This window comes from Peromyscus maniculatus, chromosome 18 (genome assembly GCF_049852395.1).
Source record: "Peromyscus maniculatus bairdii isolate BWxNUB_F1_BW_parent chromosome 18, HU_Pman_BW_mat_3.1, whole genome shotgun sequence".
Classification (NCBI taxonomy): Eukaryota; Metazoa; Chordata; class Mammalia; order Rodentia; family Cricetidae; genus Peromyscus; species Peromyscus maniculatus.
In genome coordinates, this window is record NC_134869.1 from 20,091,738 (window position 1) to 20,113,559 (window position 21,822).

The 21,822-nt window shown below is 48.0% G+C and overlaps 1 protein-coding gene across 1 annotated transcript in view; it reads right to left on the reverse strand.

The window, feature by feature from the left end:
• Positions 1-21,822, reverse strand: part of Plxnc1 (plexin C1) — a 154,670-nt gene that overhangs the window by 3,624 nt on the left and 129,224 nt on the right. The window contains exons 22-29 of the mRNA XM_006995728.4: positions 19,876-20,053; positions 17,085-17,188; positions 7,187-7,241; positions 4,880-4,911; positions 4,685-4,792; positions 3,452-3,615; positions 1,733-1,880; positions 23-163 (exon numbers count right to left, since the gene is read on the reverse strand). Coding sequence (XP_006995790.1) covers positions 23-163; positions 1,733-1,880; positions 3,452-3,615; positions 4,685-4,792; positions 4,880-4,911; positions 7,187-7,241; positions 17,085-17,188; positions 19,876-20,053 — 930 coding nt within the window. The remainder of the gene's footprint in view (positions 1-22; positions 164-1,732; positions 1,881-3,451; positions 3,616-4,684; positions 4,793-4,879; positions 4,912-7,186; positions 7,242-17,084; positions 17,189-19,875; positions 20,054-21,822) is intronic.

Here is a 21,822-nt window from a genome sequence, read left to right on the forward strand (position 1 = left end):
TACTTCTGCTTTTTAGTAATACCTTAGATTCCTGAGTTAAGAATTCTTCCATTTCTAAAGATGATAATGGAGGCAGATCCCTGATTGCTTTGTAATAAGATTTCACTTCCTCTTTGTAGGTCGGTATATCCTTGGCATAGAGAAGTTTATTAGTTGGTGCTTCCTGAAAAACAGCAACAACCACAAGAAGCATAAAAAGCCTTGGGGGGCTTGATAATGGTGCAGTCTGACTGAACTTACACAGGCATTACTTCCTGCTAGCAAGGCTTCAGGCTGCAGGCCTCAGTCAACGTTGACTGAGTGACTGACTGCCATCCAGATAGCTCTGGTGAGTCACTGTTATTTTCAGGCAGATTAAATGCTAATATATTCAGCCTTCCTCTCATAAAAGAACTAAAATTATTATTTTTACATGATTTTGAGTTACGGTAACAATGGAACTTATTTCAGTCATAGTTCATTACTAATGGTCGTTCAAAAGCCTGAATTAAAACACTGCGCTCATCCTCACCCACCAGTGAATTTTGGCATGTATAAAAGACTTGATTGTAGTTCTGATTGAGCCCTTTTATATCACTAAAACTGGTAAGTAATTGGCAGTGGCAGATTTTCTAGCTTGTCCCTCATTTCATTAGATTATAAAGATCTTCCGGTTTCTCAGGGAAGCACATGGTGGCTCTGACGTCTGACTTGCAAAGATTCCTTGGCAACTGGAGTGGTGATATGGAAGTATAGTAGTGATAATATGTAAACCACTAGATGAAGAAATCATTACTCGCAAAAGTTTTAAAAATCTCAGTGAAGATAGGCGAATTAATGATTAGACTAATGTCCTAGTGCATTTTTCAAGAGTTCAGTGGCTGAATCAGGGGCTGGGTGAATTACTCTGAAAGCTTCCTACTCTGAGATAGTTAGTCCTGAGAAGTGCTTGTCGGGTCTTAAGTGAATCCTGCAAGTCGCGTGACTATCCACTCACTAAGCATTTATTTATCCAAGTAGCACTTGTAGACATCAAACGTACAGAGATGAAGGTGACTGGTCTCAGCCTTTGAGAAGCTTACAGTGTTGTTGGGCAGAGAATTCACAGCCTGAATGGGATGTGAAGGATCACTGACAGACGGCAGGGGAGGACTGTAGCTGGACCGATGAGAGCTCGCCATTGTGCTGCTTTGTGATAACAAGACCTGTGACCTCTCTGCACCCCGAATTCCTCATGTATCAAATGGGAATCACAGTCCCTGAAGGATTAACTGAGCTGTACTGAGAACTCAGTAAGTGATGTCTTCAAAGGCTACTTTTCCTATGGGCACACGCATTTTAAGCAGGGGAGACGCCGGGGAAGTTCATAGACACAGACAGACAGAGCTGGTCTCCTGCAGTTCTTCATGAACGTCAAGAAACTGTGTGTGGAATGAGACACTGGCAGATGAATGGGTGGGATTTCCCTAACAGGACTGAGGCCAGTCAGGAGGGCCCCGGAGCACAGCAGAGATGCCAGTTGTAGGGAGAAATGCACCAAGAGAGCAGAAGGGAAGAGTCTGGGGGGCATGGGCAGCAGGGCCACGGGTGTGGGGTAGGAGGCATCGCCGTCCAGCCGGGGGCAGGGGCTGAAGAGGCAGGAGTAAGAAGGGAAGAGAAGGCAGGTTTTTGCAGGAAGAGGGGGTTGAAACATGAGTCGCCGGAAGTGATTTTCGGGGGTATGTATGTATCAGAAAGCAAAGCTGGGCCTTACCTTCCCCAGTTGCTGTTCTGTGAGAGAAAAGGCATCCATGAAAGCCTGGGCAATCACTGACAAACAGCTGTCTATGTGTGGAGTCTTCTTAATGTCAAAGACAAACTGAGGATTCTTCAGGATGTTTACCCAGAAGCGAAGAGGCAGGCTGTTTGAAGGAAAACAATCTCTTCTCAGGCAGGACTGTTAACATAACCAGGGGTCCGCTCGCTCGCTCGCTCGCTCGCTCACCAGTTTGTAAATGAGTGTGTGTGACCTTGTCATGGAAGTACGGAAACCCTGCTTAGCCAGACTAACGGGCAGCAGGCGGCAACCTCACTCAGAACCAGGAAGGGTAACCCAGCGGTGTGTGAAGGGCGGGCTAGAGAAGTCAGAAAATGGCCCTGGACAAGGATTTCCTCCAAATCTGGGTGACACGAGATGATGTCACCCACGAGAACTTCTCCCTCACCTCTGCTGTGCCTGGCCTCTTCAGTCCCTCTCCAGTGGCACTGTGCTCTGAGTCACTGACTCTCACCTGGATCCTTTGCCCCCAGGGCCTGGTCCTCTTCTACCGCAGACTCAGATCTTGTCACGCCTCTCTTTAACTGCCTGTCCCTCAATGGAGTCTCCTCTCCACCACTGTCAGACTGTTCATTCCATCTCCCCTGTCTTTCACTCACACCAAGGAAGTGCACACTTTGAGGACTTTGCTCTGTGGTCTGTCTTCTCAATGCTCCCCTGTCCCACACAGTCATGGTTATATCCTCTCCTCATCCAAGAGCGTACAAGCCCCTCTGAAGCCTCTGCCCACCCTGTCCTGCCGCTCTTACCCGCTTCCTACTTTCTACATGGCACACATCACCCTCTGGTGCACTGCAGTGGACACAGGACCATTCCCCGTCTCTACCCATCGGAATGCAGATTTTGTGAGGACATGGGTGTGTTTCATGCATTATTTCTACCAAGCGCCCAACAACAGGCACAGTGTAGGCAGTTAAATAAATATTGGTGTGTGAACTTGAGAAGCCCTCCCTACATCTCTGTTGCAGCTCTGGCCTCGCTGCCCACCACATGGCTGCTGGGATTCTCCATGGCACGGACTCTTGTGGCTGGGGTGTGGAGTAGCAGGGCCTGGGGATACGATACGAGGCTGGAGCTGAGGACAGGACTGACCAAGAGCTCTGGAGCTTCACCTTCACTACTTGCTAGCGTGTGGAGGGGTCTGAGCTCCCATGAGACATTCTGTTGCGCCATGACCGGGTCTTCCTAGCTGAGGTGCAGAGCATTGCCAATAGAGGCCATAAGCTCTAGTCCTCTTGGAGGCGGTATTAGCCTAAATGGGGATATCTTTGAGCTCCTTAAAGGAAAATGCTAAATAACTAACATCAAAACCCCTGGGTAATTCTCACGAAATCTACTCTACAGATGACAAAAGCGTGAACTACTTCTATCTGGAATCCAAATAGACACACAGCTTGAAAATTGTAAAGCAATTACTGTAGGCACAATAACAGTTTCTCTAATAAGAAGAACAGGATAAACCATAAAATACTAATTTCTCATTCTTTGCTAGTCTAACATTCTAGATAAATCTTTTCCATGCATTGAAGGTAACAGAATTGTGTTATTTTGCCCTCTAGACTAGAAGCCAAACCTTGAGATTCTGATACAGTCACTATGTATTTAAGATTCCGCCCTAGGTTCTGGGAAACAGTCAATCATCACCTACATTCCCACCTGTTTGTTTTCCAAATGTGTACAACATCAGGATCTGTGATCTTCTTGTTTTCAGCTTGGGCATCCAAAAAGTCAAAGAAGTATTTTATAGCAAATGGGGCCCTGCTGTTGGGCAGACTCCAGATGCTTCTGAAGAGTTTCTCCAGCACGGAGTGGATGGCCACCTGGAAGACAGAATGGGAGGCTGAGAGTCAGGGTGCTAGCTTTGGAAACCTAATGGGAAAGCCAGCTCCAAGTTGAGAGCAAAGGAAGCTGAGAGAAAGGCCAACGTGGGCCAGGACGAGGGCCCGGAGAGTCTGTGTCCGCGTTTCGACTTGGTGCATGAACGTGCGGATAGCAACGCTGTGTAGCCAGCAGGGAGATGCAGTGCCTGGTGGAGAGCTGTGTAGACAGACAAGCCACGGATGTTCTGCCTTTGTTACGTGCAGCCTGGAAAAACTCGGTGATAAGGCTTTGCTGCTAGATTTTCTTCCTGTTGCATGCATTTCCGTCTCAGGGTTTAAATGTGGACTTCCCAGAGCAGTTGAGTATTTTATCAAAAAGAAAAGGAAGGCAGGGCTCTCTGGGAAAGCTGGAGAATGGAGGTGTGGGCACTCACTCCGCTGCCTACCACACCCATCTACTCAGGTCGAAGCAGATTTGCTGGAGAAGCTCCCAAAGGCTGGGGGACAGTGACAGTGACGGTAGTGGAGCAAAAATCCAGACATCCGTTAACCTGCTCAACACAAGATGCAGTAAGATCTGCTCCCGATTAGGTATTCCACTGGCTTTCCCATCTAACACCTTTATAAGTGAACAGAATTCTTGAATCTCAGAAAAAAAGAAAAGGTAGTAAGATTTACTAGGTTAATCGTCACAGATTTCCCCTCTTTGATTTGCAATTCAAAGGAGTTTTATTGCTTATCTACAATAACAAGTAAACAAAAAGGAATAATTACGCTGTCAGCCGAAAAACCAATAGTGAGGTGGTGGGTAAAGGAAGAGAACAACAGTCAACGCCCTGATTGAAGATGCTGCAGGAGAAATCTGTAAAGTGCTTCTCTTTCCAGCTTATAAAAAAAAAAAAAAAATGGAAGGGGGCATAGGATGTGTGTCTACAATTTAAACTTTCATTTTGCTTTGCTAGAAGGCACAAGGGATTTGTAACATCTTCACACTTGAGCGGAAATTAAGCTGAACACATCCCGTACCCCCAAGGTAGCCATGAAAGCACGCCGGGAACAGGAAGTGTACCTTGGTCGACAGCAGCTTGGTCAGATACATTTCTTTGACTTTGAACTTGTGTTTCCCCCGATGTCTCTTTCCTTGCACGACTTGGACCGCTTCTGAGTCTGGTAAGATCTAAAAAGAAGACGGCGGGAGCGTCACCCGAGGGAACTAGAGAAGGCATGCAGGTCGGTGGACAGCGCGAGACAGCCCGGCACTCACCAAATGGCAGTGGTCATCTGAGTATTCCACATCTGAATGCCAGAGAAAGGGAGAGAAAAGAGAGCCCATTAAAAACACAACCACGGACTAATTGGCCTCCACAAAAGCCCCATTTGTTCTCCAAGCAACAGCTCTTCTATTATACAGGGGCTCTTCACCACTGCATCTTTTCCTCTGCTGTACCTGAATGGTGTGAAAAGGGGGGCTAGGGACTGGAGTGGAAGCGGGGTCCCTTTCCCTGCAAGTCTTAGAGCAGAGGCTGAGTAGACACTTCCTGGGGACAGGGAGGAGGGGCCCCAGCCTGTCACTCAACAGAGAGACCCCAGTGTGCCAGGCCTGCAGCTAGGATTAAGCTAGCCATGTTCTGCTACTAATTGCCCAATTACTTAATTTCCGTGAGGGAGAACTCTGTAAAAAGGTGCCAGTCTGAGTCTAGATTTCTTTGAAGAAGGGCCATTAGAGATGAAACTAAATAAATAATTAGCCTGGTAAATGGGAGCGGGCGGGGGGGGGGGGGGGAGGGGGAGGGGGCGGGAGGGAGGTGGTCCAGGGTGGGAAGGAATGTGGGCCCCTTCTAAGGTAGGACAGTGTGTCCAACTCAGAAGGCAAACAGACCGAGAGACACAAAGCAAGGGGGTGTTTGGGAAGAGGAGGAGGAGAAAATGGAGGGCGACAGGTGAAGGCCCCGAAGATGCATGGGACTAGACTGTCTAGAAATGCTACTAAAATTAAAGCAATTAAAGAGGAAGGGGAAATAGTCCATTGAAGGCTAGTTAGTAAGAGGAGTCTGTGGCATGGGAATGGTCTGATGGTCATAAGGCACCGGTGACAGGCTGTCCTTGAGGGAGAGGGAGAAGACGAACAGATGCAGCAGGTTGGTGGATTTGGTGCTGGATGTTTAGGGAGTCAGAATTCCATGAAGGGCAAGGCAAAGGACCGACCTAGCTCCATAGCAGGAGTTCTGTGTGGTTAGAGCTTTGGGGAGAGAAGGATCCCTCTGGAGAACAGCATTAAGTGCTTGAGAAATCAGTAGCAGTTGGCTTTACCAAGTTCAACACCATGAACTCATCCAATCTTTTTTATTTGTTTGGGTTTTTTGGTTTTTTCGAGACGGAGTTTCTCTGGGTAGCCCCGGCTGTCCTGGAACTCGCTCTGTAGACCAGGCTGGCCTGGAACTCAGAGATCCGCCTGCCTCTGCCTCCCAAGTGCTGGGATTAAAGGTGCGTGCCACCGCTGCCAACGAATTTGTCCAGTCTTAACTGGGCTGCTGTGTGCCATTCCTGTGGCTGCCTGGCTAACAGTTGGGTCATCCGGGGCTGGGATTGGCACAGAGGGGAAGGAGTCACGTATCAGTAGGACAGAAATCAAATAGGTGGTTCTCGGCCACAGTGGAGAGGGAGGGAGCATGCTTGTGTTCCACGAAGAAATCAAGCCTAAGGTCCTGCTCCTTGGCCTTCACAACCGGGGGCTCTTCTAAAGGCCCGGTCTTCGAGTCTTAGAGGCCACAGCTCTCCCCTCGCCCTCAGCGATGCCATTCTCCTTGTGCCACAATGACACCCATTCTACAGGGTGGCTTCGTGTAGCCCAGTGTCGTGATGGAAGGTGAGCCCTGCCAAAGCCATGTGGTTCCGCGGACTAGATGCTGAGTCTACGGTCACCTATTGGCTCGGGAGTCACAATGCCCTGCCTACAGTGTATGCGCAAAGAGCCCGCTGGGGAGAGCCCCCCTCTACCCCCCACCCCGTCCAGGGCTAAGGACAAACCCCCACACAGGACCAGGACCAGCAGATTTTCTCAAGGCATTATCAGTGCTTTCCTGTCCCCGCCGCTGCCAGGAAGACAGACCAGCTTGCCGACTTTCCCGTAAGACTGGGAAAGTCTGCAATGCTAACACACTGCTATCTTGGACATTCTGCACGGATTGTCGTGTTCGCTTGGCCTGTCGTGGTTATCTGCAAGCCGAGGCTGGGACGCAGGGCGGCCTCTTCTGTTGGTGCCCATCCTAGGGAGGAGGATTTGGGAAAAAAGCTGAGAGGGTGGAGGCTGCCCTGTGTTCAGGAGCTGCCAAGAGATGGCAGCTTGCCCTGTGCCAGCCCTTCTCTACCAACATGGTTACAGTGTCCTTCCCTCTTGCAGAACTCGGGTTCTGCGGGCTAGAAACAGATTAAAATGGCTTTTCTCAGCTCCCAGAGAATTACATAGCAACAACTCAATCATATCTCTGTGACAGCATGTCTAAGAGAAGAAAAAAGCAATACTTCATAAAGCTTAGTGGGAACAAAAGGTTAACAGTATTGTATTGGTTACCTGAAGTAAAATTTGCTATCTTCTTAAAGACTTTTATAGTGGATCCATTTGATATCTGAAAGCAGAGATTAAAAAAAATATATATGAGTTTTCAGATGTAATGGATTTCTCAACTTCAACTCAGGAATTAGATCTTATGCTCTCTCGCTTATTAAATATTTATCAAGAGCCGCTACATCCCTGGGTACCACGTGCAGGCTAGGGTTAGCCGGGTCACCAGCAGGACACTGTCTGTCCTCACAGGGCTCATGGTTCTGTAACAGCAGCACACAGGCAGCAAGACACACTGAGGTCAGTACCTGTGACCTACCTGGGATGAGGGCTGCTTCTGGGAGAGGGGAAAAGTAAGCCATCTTCAGCCAGTCCCCTGCCTTACGAGTCAGAAGAGGCCTGGATGACTCTGCCCCCCCCCTCCACTCCCCAGGTTTCTCCTGATTATCAATTGGATGCTTGTGTACCCTCCAAATATATATGCTGAATCCTCTTAATATGGTGGCATGAGGAGGTGGGGCCCTTGGGAAGCAATTACATCATAGAGAGAAGCCCTCAGGAATGGGATCAATGCCCTGCCCACCCCCATTCCCACTACCCCAGCAGCACAGGAGGGCACAGTGAGGTGACAACTCTCTGAATCAGGAAGAAGCTTGGACAGCTTGCTCTGTGTCTAGTGGAGCATGACCTGGGCGTCTCTGCGCCAGAGCTGTGAGAAATAAGTACTTGTCTGAGTCCCCAAGTTGATACATCCTGTCACAGCATCGGAGCTGGCTCAGACAGTAGAGGAAAAGAAGAAAAGTGGAGACAGGTTTCCTCAGGCTGGCATCTGCAGCTGTAGCCAATGACAGAACAGCTGTATGTCCAGGTCTGTGCTCAACAGTCCAAGCCCTCCTGGTTCCCAGTAAGTTAGAAAAACACTGTAAATGAACAAACCATTGCTACATGCCGTGGGGTGAGTCTCACAGTCCGTGGGGCCAGAGAGGCCAACACAGAAACAGTACCGTGGGGTTTGCCTGTTCCCACAGTCCAGACTGTGGTGTCGGACGTTAGAGAAGAAAGCGGGGCTGGTTTTTAGGACGGACCAGAAGGGGCTTCTGTGCCTTGATCTGTGCCAGACACAGGGTGTGCCCACCGGGTAGCCCCCTTCTAATGTGCTTAGGATGGTTCTCTTCCAGTTGATTAGAGAAGAGCACGTGCTTTCAACAGAAACCTCCAAATGTAAGGCTAACAGGCTGGGGAGTCTCGGCACACACTGCTGTCTTAGTTAGGATTTCCATTCCTGTGATGGAACACTATGACCCATAGCAACTTGGGAAGCAAAGGGCTTCCTTTGCTTACAGTTCCACGTCACAGTTTATCATCCAGGGAACCTGAGGCAAGAACTGAAGATACCCCGGAGGAGTGCCGCTTACTGACTTGCTCAGACTGCTTTCTTACGTCATCCGGGACCACCAGTCTAGGGCTGGCACCACTCACAGTGAGCCGGGCCCTTCCACATAAACCATCCATCAAGAAACTGCCCCACAAGCCAGCCATGGTGGCACATGCCTCTAATCCCAGCACTCTGGAGGCCAGCCTGGTCTACGTGGTGAGTTCCAAGACAGCTAGACCCTGTTTCAGAAAAGAAAAAAGAAAAAAAGAAAAAGGAAGGAAAGAAAGAAAAGAAAATGCCCTACAGACTTGCCTACAGGCCCTACTGGTGGGACGTTTTTTCTCAGTTGAGGTTCACTCTTCCAAAACGACGCTAGCTGGTGTCCAGCTGACATAAAACTAGCCAGCACAGCTATTACTACATGTGTAACTATGGTCAATCCTATCTATAGGATTTTGTGTAAATGGACCGCACCTCCACCTACATCATAGTGCGGAACATGCCGAGGTCTTGAGAACCGGCCGTCTGCTCCCAGGCAGTGGCCTCCTGTCCTCCCAGAGGCAGCCCCTCTCTGCCTCTTCCACTGGCCAGTTTTACCTGTTCTTAAGATCCAGACAATTGGATTCATACAATAGATACGTGAATGTTTGATATTTTTTATGGATTTTTAAAAAAAGATTATTATGTATACAGTGTTCTGTCTGCATGTCTGCCTGCAGGCCAGAAGAGGGCGCCAGATCTCATTACAGATGGTTGTGAGTAGCCATGTGGGTGCTGGGAATTGAACTCAGGTCCTCCAGAAGAGCAGCCAGTGCTCTTAACCTCTGAGCCATCGCTCCAGCCCAATGTTTGATATGTTTTTAATGTGTGCCTTTTAGGGTCGCTACAAGGCCTGTGATGTTGACTACTGTCCACTGTGCCTGTCAGTAAGACATCCCTTTTCCTAACTGTGTAATAGCCCATTGTATGGATGCACTACAAAAACAGCCATACGGTAGGGGAAATGTTAATACATGCAACGGTGCAGATTAACTTTACAGCTATGCCAACTGAGACAAGCCTGTTACAAGATCACATGTGTGATCCCATTTATATAAAATGCCCAGAACGGGCAAATTTATATAGACAGCTAGTGGTCTTTCTAAATAGGAGCTATAGAGAAGACTGAAGAGTGGTGAGTATCTCTTAAAGGCAATGAAATAGTCCAAAATCAGATCGGATGGCACACAGCTATGAATAGACCTAAAACTAGTGAGTCCCACGTTTTAAACAGGTGAATTTTGTTGGTTTGGGTTTTTTGTTTTGTTTTGTTTTTTGCCTAGTGTTGGAGACTGAACCCAGAGCTTTGTACTTGCCAGGCAATATTCTATCACCAAGCTACATTCTTCATTCTAAATATATGAGGAACATAAACTATATATAACTCAGAATAGTTCTGTCAAAAAAAAAAGTATCAGGTTTTAAATGTATAGGTCAGTAGATAAATCATGCGGTCATGTTAATGCCATGTCTCTGCGTGGCCTCCTCTAGAGATGAAGTCCAGGACTCTCACTCTGGGGCCTTTTGGAACCAAGGATTGGTGGGCCAAATGGCCCTTCAGGGCGTGTCTCTCATAACCAGGTGGCTTGCTCCTTGGAAGAGACCAGTGAATGCAGAAGCTGCCTTCAGACAGAAGAAAACATAGATGCGGAGATGCAGAGGACAAGCAGAGGTTAAGAATGCATGCTTCTGAAGGAGGGGCTGTGAGAAGAAGCAAGTCAGGGACAAGCCCCGCCTCCTCCCAGCTGTGTCCTGAGAAGCAACTGTCACTTTGAATCTCATCGGCTAAGTGACTTTCTCTCCACCGTAAAGCCCTTACAAATTTGGACCTGGCCTCCTCTGGTTTGGAAGAAAGGAGAATCTTAGACTTGCTCTTTGGCTTGTTGCACATTGGTTATCAAAATGTACAGGCCTCCCTGCTAAGCACCACAGGGTAAACACAGTCTCCTTTAGGTGACACCCACGGAGGAAGAGCCAGCTCTCCAGAGGCCCCAGACACAGCTGTCCAGGCAGCTGTGTCCAGCCAGTCGCTCAGTTTAGGCTAGAGGCCTCCCACTGCTGGTGTTCAGGCCGTCTTGTGGGAAGAGGGGGGACTCTGGGCACAGTTAGCAGGCCATCGGGCCTCAAAGCGACTCCCAGTGTTAACTCTCCCTGAGCTCATGGGCTGCCGTTATTACCAAGCGTCGTCTTTCTCTTGAGCCGCTCATTGCCGTTGACTGATTTTTCAATCCTCCTCCATATTTGATGCAATTAAAATAAATGCCCCACGTAGGCCTCCCCATAGCTTACTCAGACACCACGCTTATAAGAACTGTGGACATAGTTACAAAATTCCCCCCAACCAAGAGCTGGATGTACTGGTTTTAAGCCAACAAATATCCTTTTATAAAAGGAAGCTGGTGATTCATTCTGGGTAATTGTCGAAGAATGAATCCCAAATGGATCCTGTTGAGTGTTGAGCCAATACTCGACTACTGTCAGACGCTTTGTTTTGCCAAACGGAGCACCCTTCCTCTGTAATCACAACCACCACGGATGGGCCTTCTGATACGGAACGCTGCCAAGAGTTCAAATGTCTTCTCAAGAGCTGGCAACGCCTGGCTGCTGGCACCGTGCGCGGGCATTAAGATAGTGGAGACGCAGCTTGTACCAAGGAGATTTTACTCCGAAATGATCTTCCAAGAGCTGGTGTAGAAGCATTTTATTAGTGGATGAGTTGGATGGGTGTGAGCATATTTCTGACTTTCACAGCTGCTCTAGGGCTGGAACATTCCAGCCCCATGTGGTGCTTTAACACTCTTACAAGGACAGAAAACTCATTTGCAGATGTTGGGGGGGGGGGAGTAGGTTTCTACTTCCTCTTCTCAAGTCAGCTGCTGCCACGTTCAGACGACAAACGCCTATTTGAAAAGTGCCACGGAACGCAAAGGGTTAAAAACACAGTGGCTGTTTGTTCTGTCCTAGGAGCTCTAACTACTTCCCACGGAGTACCACATCCCTTCTCTTATCCTCCTGTGAGGCAAGGAGCATCTTCTTGGGCCCTGACTTTAGGGATGAAATCCAAATGAAACCAAGGGCAGATTCATGCCACTAGATAGATCTGCAGTAGGAACATGTCTCCAGCCCAGAGCAGAATAGGTGTACATGACAATTTCAGATGAAATCTTCCCCAGACTTAGAGTGTTCCACGATGCCCTGTGACATGGCTACCCCTCCCCAATGATGCCGGCCTGAGCTAGAATAAGACTTGTCATCAGCATTAGAAGTTGTGGCCACACAGGGATGAAATAGGACACATGTCAACAACTGAAAGCCATGCTTGGAACGAAGCTAAACTATTGGAATACTAGCCTAGCATGCATGAAGTCCTGAGTTCGATCCCAGCACTCAGGAGAAGCAGGAGGATTAAGAGGTCAACTCGTACACAGGGAGCTGGAAGCCAGTTTGGGCTACATGAGACCTTGTCTCAAAAACTAATTAAAAACTCCTAAAATAAATCTGTGCATAAATGTGAGATATCTTGGTGGCTTCTTGCCAAGATATCATAGGTTTTGTTTATCTCCTCTAAGACAACAAAAGGAGATCAAAGGGGTACAAATTGGAAAGGAAGAAGTCAAACTTTCACTATTTGCAGATGATATGATAGTATACATAAGTGACCCCAAAAACTCTACCAGGGAACTCCTACAGCTGATAAACTCCTTCAGTAAAGTGGCAGGATACAAGATCAACTCAAAAAAATCAGTAGCCCTCCTATACACAAATGATAAAAGGGCTGAGAAAGAAGTCAGAGAAACATCACCCTTTACAATAGCCACAAATAATATAAAATACCTTGGGATAACACTAACTAAACAAGTGAAGGACCTGTTTGATAAGAACTTTAAAGAAAGAAATTGAAGAAGATATCAGAAAATGGAAGGATCTCCCATGCTCATGGATAGATAAGATTAACATAGTAAAAATGGCAGTCTTACCAAAAGCAATCTACAGATTCAATGCAATCCCTATCAAAATCCCGACACAATTCTTCATAGACTTGGAGAGAAAAATACTCAACTTCATATGGAAAAACAAAAGACCCAGGATAGCTAAAAAAAATCCTGTATAATAAAGCAACCTCTGGAGGCATCACAATCCCTGACCTCAAGCTCTACTATAGAGCTATAGTAATAAAAACAGCTTGGTACTGGCATAAAAACCGACATACGGACCAATGGAATCGAATTGAAGAACCTGACATTGCCGGGCGTGGTGGCGCACGCCTTTAATCCCAGCACTCGGGAGGCAGAGGCAGGCGGATCTTTGTGAGTTCGAGGCCAGCCTGGGCTACCAAGTGAGCTCCAGGAAAGGCGCAAAGCTACACAGAGAAACCCTGTCTCGAAAAAAACCAAAAAAAAAAAAAAAAAAAAAAGAACCTGACATTAATCCACGCGCATATGAACACCAGATTTTTGACAAAGAAGCCAAAACTATACAGTGGAAAAAAGAAGGTATCTTCAACAAATGGTGCTGGCAATAACTGGATGTCAATATGTAAAAGATATCATCCTGAGTGAGGTAACCCAAACCCAGAAGGACAAGCATGGTATGTATTCATTCATAAGTGGATTCTAGATATAAAGCAAAGAGCAATCAGACTGCAACCCACAGAACCAGGGAGGCTACATAGCAGGGGGGACCCTAGGATGATGGTGGCTTAGAATAAGTTTTGGTTTTACTCAGTTACTGGGCAAGCCTCAATGAAACATTTCACAATTAGGATAAGAATTTGTACTGTATCAAGCTGATAATAGAAAAATAAATAAATAAATAAATAAATAAATAAATAAATAAATAAATATTAAAAGAAAAAACAAAAAACAACGGCCTCTTCGTTGGCTACATAAACCAACACCTAAAGGCGCCTTCCCAGGTAGTCCAGTCTTTTTACTTAAGAGCAGAGATGAAACTTGACCACAAGGACCACTGATCTTACCTAACAGCTCACCCGAAACATTTCTGAGAGCTATAAATGTCCTCCAGATGGCTAATTTGGGGTCACCAGTGACCACTTCTGCACTACCACACAGTGTTCTCTCTCCTCCCTCCTCAAAACAAGATGTGTGGTCTGTAGAGAAAACTTCCTGCTCCACAAAACACCTGTCTTGTGGCCTCTGTGCTACCTCATGGCCGGGTGTAACAACGTGGCCCAGCAAAAGGTCACAGTGGGGTGCCGAGGGAGAGGGAGAGGGAGAGGAGGAGAGAGGGAGAGAGGGAGAGAGGGAGAGAGAGAGACAGACAGACAGACACTAGACTAGACTGCAAGCATGCCTCCTCAGGCTACCCTGAATCTACCAGTAGGATCCCCTTCTTACCGAACACCCTGAGCCACAGCCGTTAGGGGAGTGTCTGTGAGGGTTTAATTATAGAGAAAGACACTGCTGGTTTCGTGTGTTTGTAAAGACGTTGGCTCCCATAACCCCTTCTCTGCACAAGATGGAACGACACCGGAGCAGAAATTTGCTGTCCCCTGTGTGCGTCTCATGGGAAGGGAGATAATCCTTCTGGTCTAAAAGCATCGGGCTGTGGTGAGCATTCATGGAGCCGGCACTGTGGACAAGGCTGGGTGCTGACCGCCACTGTGGCTGCCACAGAAGGCCATTGTCGCCATTGTCACCAATGCTGGGAGTTGGATTGGAAACCGTTCAGTAGGTTGACAGAGTAGCATCATCAGCACCTTGGGGCTCTGGGGACAGCAGCATCCAACTCTACATTCTGTACACAGTGACCCCTCTAGTACCCCCGGAGCAGATGTCCAGCAGAGATCTGCTACACCCCATCGCTCCACTCACAAAATGAAGTGAAGGAAGCTGGGCCTCGTACTCAAGCAGCAGAGACTCTGTTTAGACAGGAGGAGGGGACTGGCCGTCACTGACGATTAACTTTAAAGCCTAACTAATTTGGACTAATTGGGGGAGGTAAGTCTGAATCACTTAGAACTCTGAATTAGACCCTATTTTTAAATGAAATATAGTTTTTTTTTTTTTTTTTTTTTCCTTTCAGGCACATACAGTGACTCAAACTAGGGTGCTTTAGTAAGTGAATAAGAGTGATAATTAGCATCTTGTCTCTTTGGAGGGAAAAGCAAGTACTTGAACCTGGTTTTCTTTAACGAAAGGGCACAAGCAGACGTCAGCCCAGCCCTCTCCAATTATCCCAAATTCCAAATCTGGAGAGGCGCTGTTAAAAATCAAGGGCGGAGTCAGGCAGCTGAAGGTAGGGGCGCACGCATGCTTTCCTTCAGCTCGGTCCTTAGGAGCCCAGGCTTCGGGACTGGTCCAGGTCTACTTAGGGAGCACGGCCGGCTGACCGCCCCTGGTCTCCTCCTCCAAGCTCTCTGCCCGTCTTTGCCTTGTGGCTTATCTTTTTAAACATAAGCAGGATCCGTCCGTTAAGCCCCCGCGTCTTAGCCTTGTCATTTATTACCCCCAGGCCGCACCACTGGGCTGTGAGGGCCAATAAATCATCAGGACGGGAAGCGACTACGGGCTGGATTAATTTCATTATCATCCTTAAGCAGATAGGTGTCTAGTACGCCGATGTCTGCAGGACGAGTGATGCCCTGGCTCTCCTGACAGGCCGCCTGGGCCTTGCCGACAGCTGCATGCTGTTTTCTCTGCCGGAATGACCTGTCCTGCCTATCCTTATTGAGGGTAATAATAAGTGGCCACCCCCACTCCTCAGGGTCCACTCAGTGCCATATGACTGTGGAGAAGGTGAAACAGAGATAGGACAGAGGGAGGCTCATTGGAGCAAGGCCACAACTCTAGCCAAGAGTCCTAAGAAGAGGCACAGCAGCACCTGGGCCCTTTGGGACACCGGACCAACTTGCCCCACGGACCCAGGGAGAGGAGATGGTCTAAAGACCAGAATGCATAGTGATGCACGAGTAGGACCCCTCAGAGACTTTTTACCCATGAGCCTCCTACCCACTTACATCCCTTGGGAGCTGCCCATTGCCACCCAGGAGCCCATACTGAGAAGACTGGGGGAACTTTGACCAAAACCCCCAAGCTAAGAATGCTGGGTTTGGGTCAGGAAACCTGAACTGTAGGGGACTTACATGGGTGTAGGGCATGAGGCTCTGTGAAGTCTCCTCCAGAAATAGCCACAGGGCCCCACGGGTAAGACAAAATGTGGGGGCAGGATGCTTCCTGCTCCCGACTGTTCAGACACCTGCTCGGGAATGGTCTCGAGTGCAAGCTGTCTAAGGGTGAAGCCTGGTGAAGTCCAAAGTCCATCTTGGTGCTGTTGAACCATAAGTAGTTGCTCTCCTTCTGCCTTCTTTCTGAGAAAGCACCTTCCCTCCTGAGTGCCAGCCTGGACCCCCACTATTTCCATCCAGAGGAGCTGCAGAGCCCACCACCCGAGCCCACTGTGACCATTCACATTACCCCCATCTCTGGGGACACTGCTGTTCTGGACACTGTTGTTTCTCATCTGGAACTCTCCCACAGCTTCCAATGCGTCTCCCTATTTCCTGTCCATCACAGTCGGTTTCTGAAACACAACTTTAGACCCTCTGATGGCCCCCGTTGTCCTCGAGATAAGATGTAAACTAGGCAGATGAACAAGACCCGAGGGACGGCGGTTTCCCCTTCCAGCTCCCTTCCACTTCTCTGGTTAAGTCTCCGGCTCAGTGAACCATCTATAACGGAGGTTAGCCATGGTTCCTGCCTCACAGGGCTGCTGAAGCGATGGCACTAGCCATCATTTAGTGAATGGCCAAGTCAGCCTGGGACCCAGAACGTTCTCACCAGCACAGTTCCTCCTCCGGTTCTGGCCAGTCCGAAAGCCCTCCTGTCCAACCTGCCTGCTGTCTTTTCCCCGAAGGTGGTGCTGACAACGGATCCCGCCCCATTCTTCAGTCTCAGCTCAACTGCGGCTCCCATAGGAGGCCTCCTTTGATTCCCAAAGCTACAGCACTATTGTATCATAGTGTTACCTTTCCCTCCCTCCTGGGGGCTGCAGCCCCAGTTCTTAGCACATAACAGACACTCAACAAAGATCTGGACCATCCGTTCAAGGCCGCTAAATGAATCCCAGTGTCTGTTTTCAGGAACTTTCCCTGCGTCCTGTCTGGTCACACATAGGCTTCTCTGGCACTCGGGATTTGCACGCATGATAACTCACAGCTTCCCTAAGAACGCAGTGCATGAGGCCAGACGGTCTTGCCATGGCCAAGTTTCCGACCTAAATGGCAAGGTGGGGAATCGGACAGTCTTGTGAGGAGGGGGCACATGTGATGGGGGCATCACTAGAGAGAGCAATGCGTGAGCTCTTCCGAATGAGCAGAGAAGGAAACTGCTCTAGAAACAAGCAACCTACAAACCATTCAGACATAGGGAGTCTCGGTCTTGTTTTTTTAATGGGCTTACCTAGTATTCGAGTTATCCCATCCAATTAGGACTGTGGGTAAAGAACGAGTTGGTGAGGCTGTCTTGGTCTTACCTCATAGTGGCCAATGGTGTTTAACTTGGTTATTCCATCTTCAAGAATCACAGAGGAACTGTCAATATCCAAAAGTTCTTTCTGTCGAGTTCCCACCTGAAGCTCTGAAAAAGCGGGGGAGAAGGCCTTTGGTTCCCTTCTAAAGTCATAGTTAAGAAAGAAAGAAAAAAAAAAAGCTGAGTGCTGCCCAGTTACTAAGTAAGTAAGCTTGAATGGGGTGGCAAAGCTTTGTTGGACGGGGTGGAGACAGCCAGCCAGACAAAGAGCTCTGGGCTTGCGTTTAGGGTCTAATATTTCAGAGCTGTTCCTGGAACATTATGCTGAGTCAAGTCTGGAAGTAGAGACCCTGAAGACAGAATCACCCATCATCTGAGGGACTAAAACCTTCAAAAAAAAAAAAAAACCCTCCAGTATCACCAATATGTGTGCGTGTTCATCCCCAGAGCGCGGTGTGAACTCTCTTCTCCATGGTCCCTGCAGAGTCACTGTGTACTAACTAACACACCAATCCAGCTAGCACACCATAGTCATGACAGTCAGAAGGGAGCCACAGCTAAGTGTGGGCTTGGCTTGAATGTGCGCAGAGTTCTATGAATTGTTAGGTTAATAGCAACTCAATAGCAACATTTAACTAGTTGGAGGCTGCACAAAAAAAATCTGGACTTTGGATTTCTCCTTTTAAAAACCTAGTAATGAGGCAGTGTGACCAAGTCCTGTGTTCATTGCATGAGTTGGCTGTTTGAAACCTGGAGCTTATGCAGGGACACTTGGCTCAGGCTGGGAGGAAGGGACTGGACCTGCCTGGACTGAGTCTACCAGGTTGATCGCAGTCCTCAGGGGAGGATTTGCCCTGGAGGAGGTGGGAATGGAGGGTGGGCTAGAGGTAAGGGGAGGGTGTGGGAGGGGGGAGAATAGGGGAACCTGTGGCTGATATGTAGAACTGAATGGTATTGTAAAATAAAGTAAATAAAATTAAAAATATATATAAATAGAAAAAACAAACAAACAAAAAAACCTAGTAATGGGGGCTGGGGAGAGGACTCAGTTGGTAAAGGCACTTGCCTCCGAACATGATAATCTGAGTTCTTTTCCCAGGACCCACATGGTAGACGGCAAGAACTAACTTTCATGTTGTCTTTATCTCTACAAGCGCAAGTGTGTGTGTGTGTGTGTGCGCGCACACACACATACACATGATAAATAAAAATGTAATTAAAATTGTTTTAAATCTAGCAATGGCCAGATATGGTCAGTAGCTCAAGCCTACAAGCCCAACATTCAGGAGGCTGAGGCTGGAGGATTGTCACAGGTTCAAGGTTAGCCTGGATTCAGTAGTGAGTTCTCGGACAGCCAGGACTATACAATACTGAGACCCTGTCTCTTCTCCCCCTGTCACCCCCCCCCCACACAAACCTGGTGACAGTGAGTCTGTAACAACCCACAAGGCAACTTCTACAGAACCCTAATGGCTCTCTGCCTTAGATGACAAGTCTCTCCAGTTAGGTCAGGCTCTGCCATTTCCCGTTCCTAGGGGCGTCTATGCCTTCTGTCCCTCTGGACACGATGCCACCAGCTTGCTCTACCCCTACCTCTCAACCTCGGGGTTGGGGGAGGGACACCTGGTTGGCACAAACCCAGGAAGGGCCCTGCAGGTTCTGCTATGGACTTTTTGGCGGGAAAGACAGAGCTGCTGGGCCGTTTTCCTGTGGTTATTAGGCTGGGTGTGCCTGTGTCCTTTGTGGTCAGAGCCACACACTTGCAAGATAATGTTCAAGGCAAGATGGTCGGGGTCAGACTTCGGTTTCCTAGATGGGGCTGCCCCTTCTGCATCTCTCTAAGCAGAGGAGCCAAGCCCTCTCAAAGCTGCCAGGTACTCCAGGCCACGCGAGGGAACAAAAACGCTGGTGCCGAGAAGCGCCTAAGCAGCCTGCTTTCTCTGAGGCAGCCTGCTTTCTTTGAAGCAGGTATTGAAGTTGCTACACATTTGCATGGCCTCCCCCAAATTTCCCAGGCCTGCCTCCAGGCTTTTCTCAATGGTTTCAGCAGGAGGTTTGATTGGTGGGGGAGGATTTTAATTGCCTGCTTAGTGGAGGTCTACAACTGTACACGGAGAGGAGATGAACCTTGTTATGCTGTCTGTCACCGGCACGATTCTGCTCTTCTTTCCTGTCCCATTATCTGCTCTAAAATCCCACAGCAGTCTCTTGGGAGGGCTGCGCGGAGCTCAACTTTAAAATGTTGATGAACATTTGAGAGAAATGGAGCCCTGTTAGCTTGCTCACACATATGCTCTCCTTTGCAGTATACCAATAGAGCCCGCAAATGAATTCATAGCAGATGCTGCTCCGTGTTGGGGGAGAATGGAGAACACACTTAATGCGGGGTGCGATTAGCAGAGAGGAAGATGACCTTTCCAGCAGGCTGGAGTTAACGCTCTGTGGCTGAGCCACCCACTAATGACACGCTCCGTATCACAACAAACAAATCAAATGCCAACGTGAAGAGCTACACGGACCGAGGGCACCAGGTTTACACCTTCCTGTACTTCTCGATGCAGGGTGATGCCGTGTGGTCCCAGGGTCAGCAAGCACGCTGGTTTACAGATGCAGTGTTTTGAAAATGCTATCTTGGAAGGGTGGTGCTTCCTGGGAAGAATCAAGAAGCACAAAAGAGAGCCAAGAAGTCCTCGGGTCCCCAGACACGCCCTCTAGGAAACACTGAGGCCACATAATTGTCACCCAACAGAAAGAAGGTAGGGGGGTGCCCTGCAAGGGTCTGGAAGAAACCTTACCGAGACCAATTTCGTTGAGCTGAAGTCCATATGGAGAACCATTTTTGCTTAGGAATGCCTGGAAAATCTTGTCTTTGGCTTGGCCTATGGTGTCACAGTCAAGAACATTGACTGCAATATTCCGACAGACATCAGCACTCTCGTTTTCTGGGATTTTTTCAAAGACGACATTTAATGCCTGCAAGAATAGGAACAAACAGGATCCGAAGTCTGTTAGGGAACTACAGCCTGAAAGGCATTCATAAAAGACACATGGCGAGTCCTACTAATACCTCGGACAGCACATTAGCAAACAGCGTATCACATTATACAACTCTAATCTTTTCTCCATAATCCATTCTTTTCGGGGATAATGGAAAGGAAAACAGAAAGTTAAAACACTCATTATGGAGCAAGCATTGAATAAATATATTGGAGAGGAAAATATATACATGCATAAAAATTCTGCAAAAAAATGGTGATTTCTAATTTCTAAAAAAAATAAAAATATCACTTGGAAATATTCCACAGCAAATGAGCACAGACTGGTGATTATCTTTTTTTTCTTTTACTAACAGAACCACAGAGTCCCAGAAGTGAAGGTCCAAGTGACAGGAAAGGTTATGAGGTCCCTGTATTGATCACACCAAAGAGGTCACTTTTTAATGTGCAGCATTAATTATGGCAGCACTCATCTCCCCCTCACTTTCAGCATCTGCAGTCAGATGTGTCTGAGTCCTCATTAAAATACCAAGATCCCCACCCTGTACTATTATTCTTGCATTAATTACGTTCCCGAGCCATTGCTAAGTTGTACCAGTTAACATTCTCCTGGTGCAGCAAAACCTCAAGATCTAACTAATGGGGGAAGGAAGTCTCTATGTATGTGAGAAAACGTAGAGCCGGGGAATATTTTTGAAAAATAACCTAAAAGCAATTTCGGGTTTACTCTGTCTCAGAACAAATACACAGATCTGGAAAACAAAAGTTTTACCTGCCACAGATCCTTGTGGGCGGGGTGGGGGGTGGGGGGTGGGGGGTGGGGGGTGGGCGGGTGCAGGGGGGAGATTGATTCAGAGGTGAGCAAAGAGGATTGGTAAGTAGTATAGCATGATTCAGAGTCCTCAGCATCGTTATCCGTGAGCTGCTGGAACTTGGGTACGGTGTGAAATGCACAATTTGCTAATTCGTGGAGGCCTGGCTTAATGAGCGAACTCGAAGAGATAAAATCATGGGTCCAGAAAGAAGTGAAAAACAGTTCTAACTGTGTACAGGTTTTAGTGTACAGGTCTGGTTAATTTTGGTGTGTGAGATTTTTATTTATGTGCAAGTTTTCATAATAAGTTTACCATAGAAATTTTAAAGAAGTGAGAACACAGATAATATGGAGATTGGGGGTCCTTAGGATTACCAGAAGTGCATATGGGGATGGGGAGTTAGGTCGGAGAGCTTGCCTAGCATGCAGGAGACTCTGAATTCCATCCCCTGCAATGCAAAAAGTAAAATGTGTCTAACGGCACCCCCTTTCTAATACTGTCACAGAGGTCCAGGAGACAGTGTACTCAAAGGGGGCTGCAGGACTAAAGGATGATGGTGGTCATGACGGGTCAGGTCCATACGATCACCACTGTGGCACTGGATTCATATACATTCGTTTGGAAGCGGAGCCTGGGTCCACACCGACCAGCGCATGCACAGTGGGTGGTCACTGACGTTGGACGGTAACTGATGATGGATCGAATTAACATTACCCTTAGAATCATGTCTGGTGCTCAGGGCCTGTGACTCACAGATTCCCACAAGGTCATGTGACATCTGAGACTCTGGCAGGTTCTCAAAGCCATGTATTCTTTGGCAACTGTGTGTAGTTCTGAGGCCACTCTTGAGGCGTCTACCCCCATCACTTACCCAAAGGTCCTCCTACCCAGGACTCTCACCTTGGGAGCTAGGATTTCAGTGCAGGCAGCA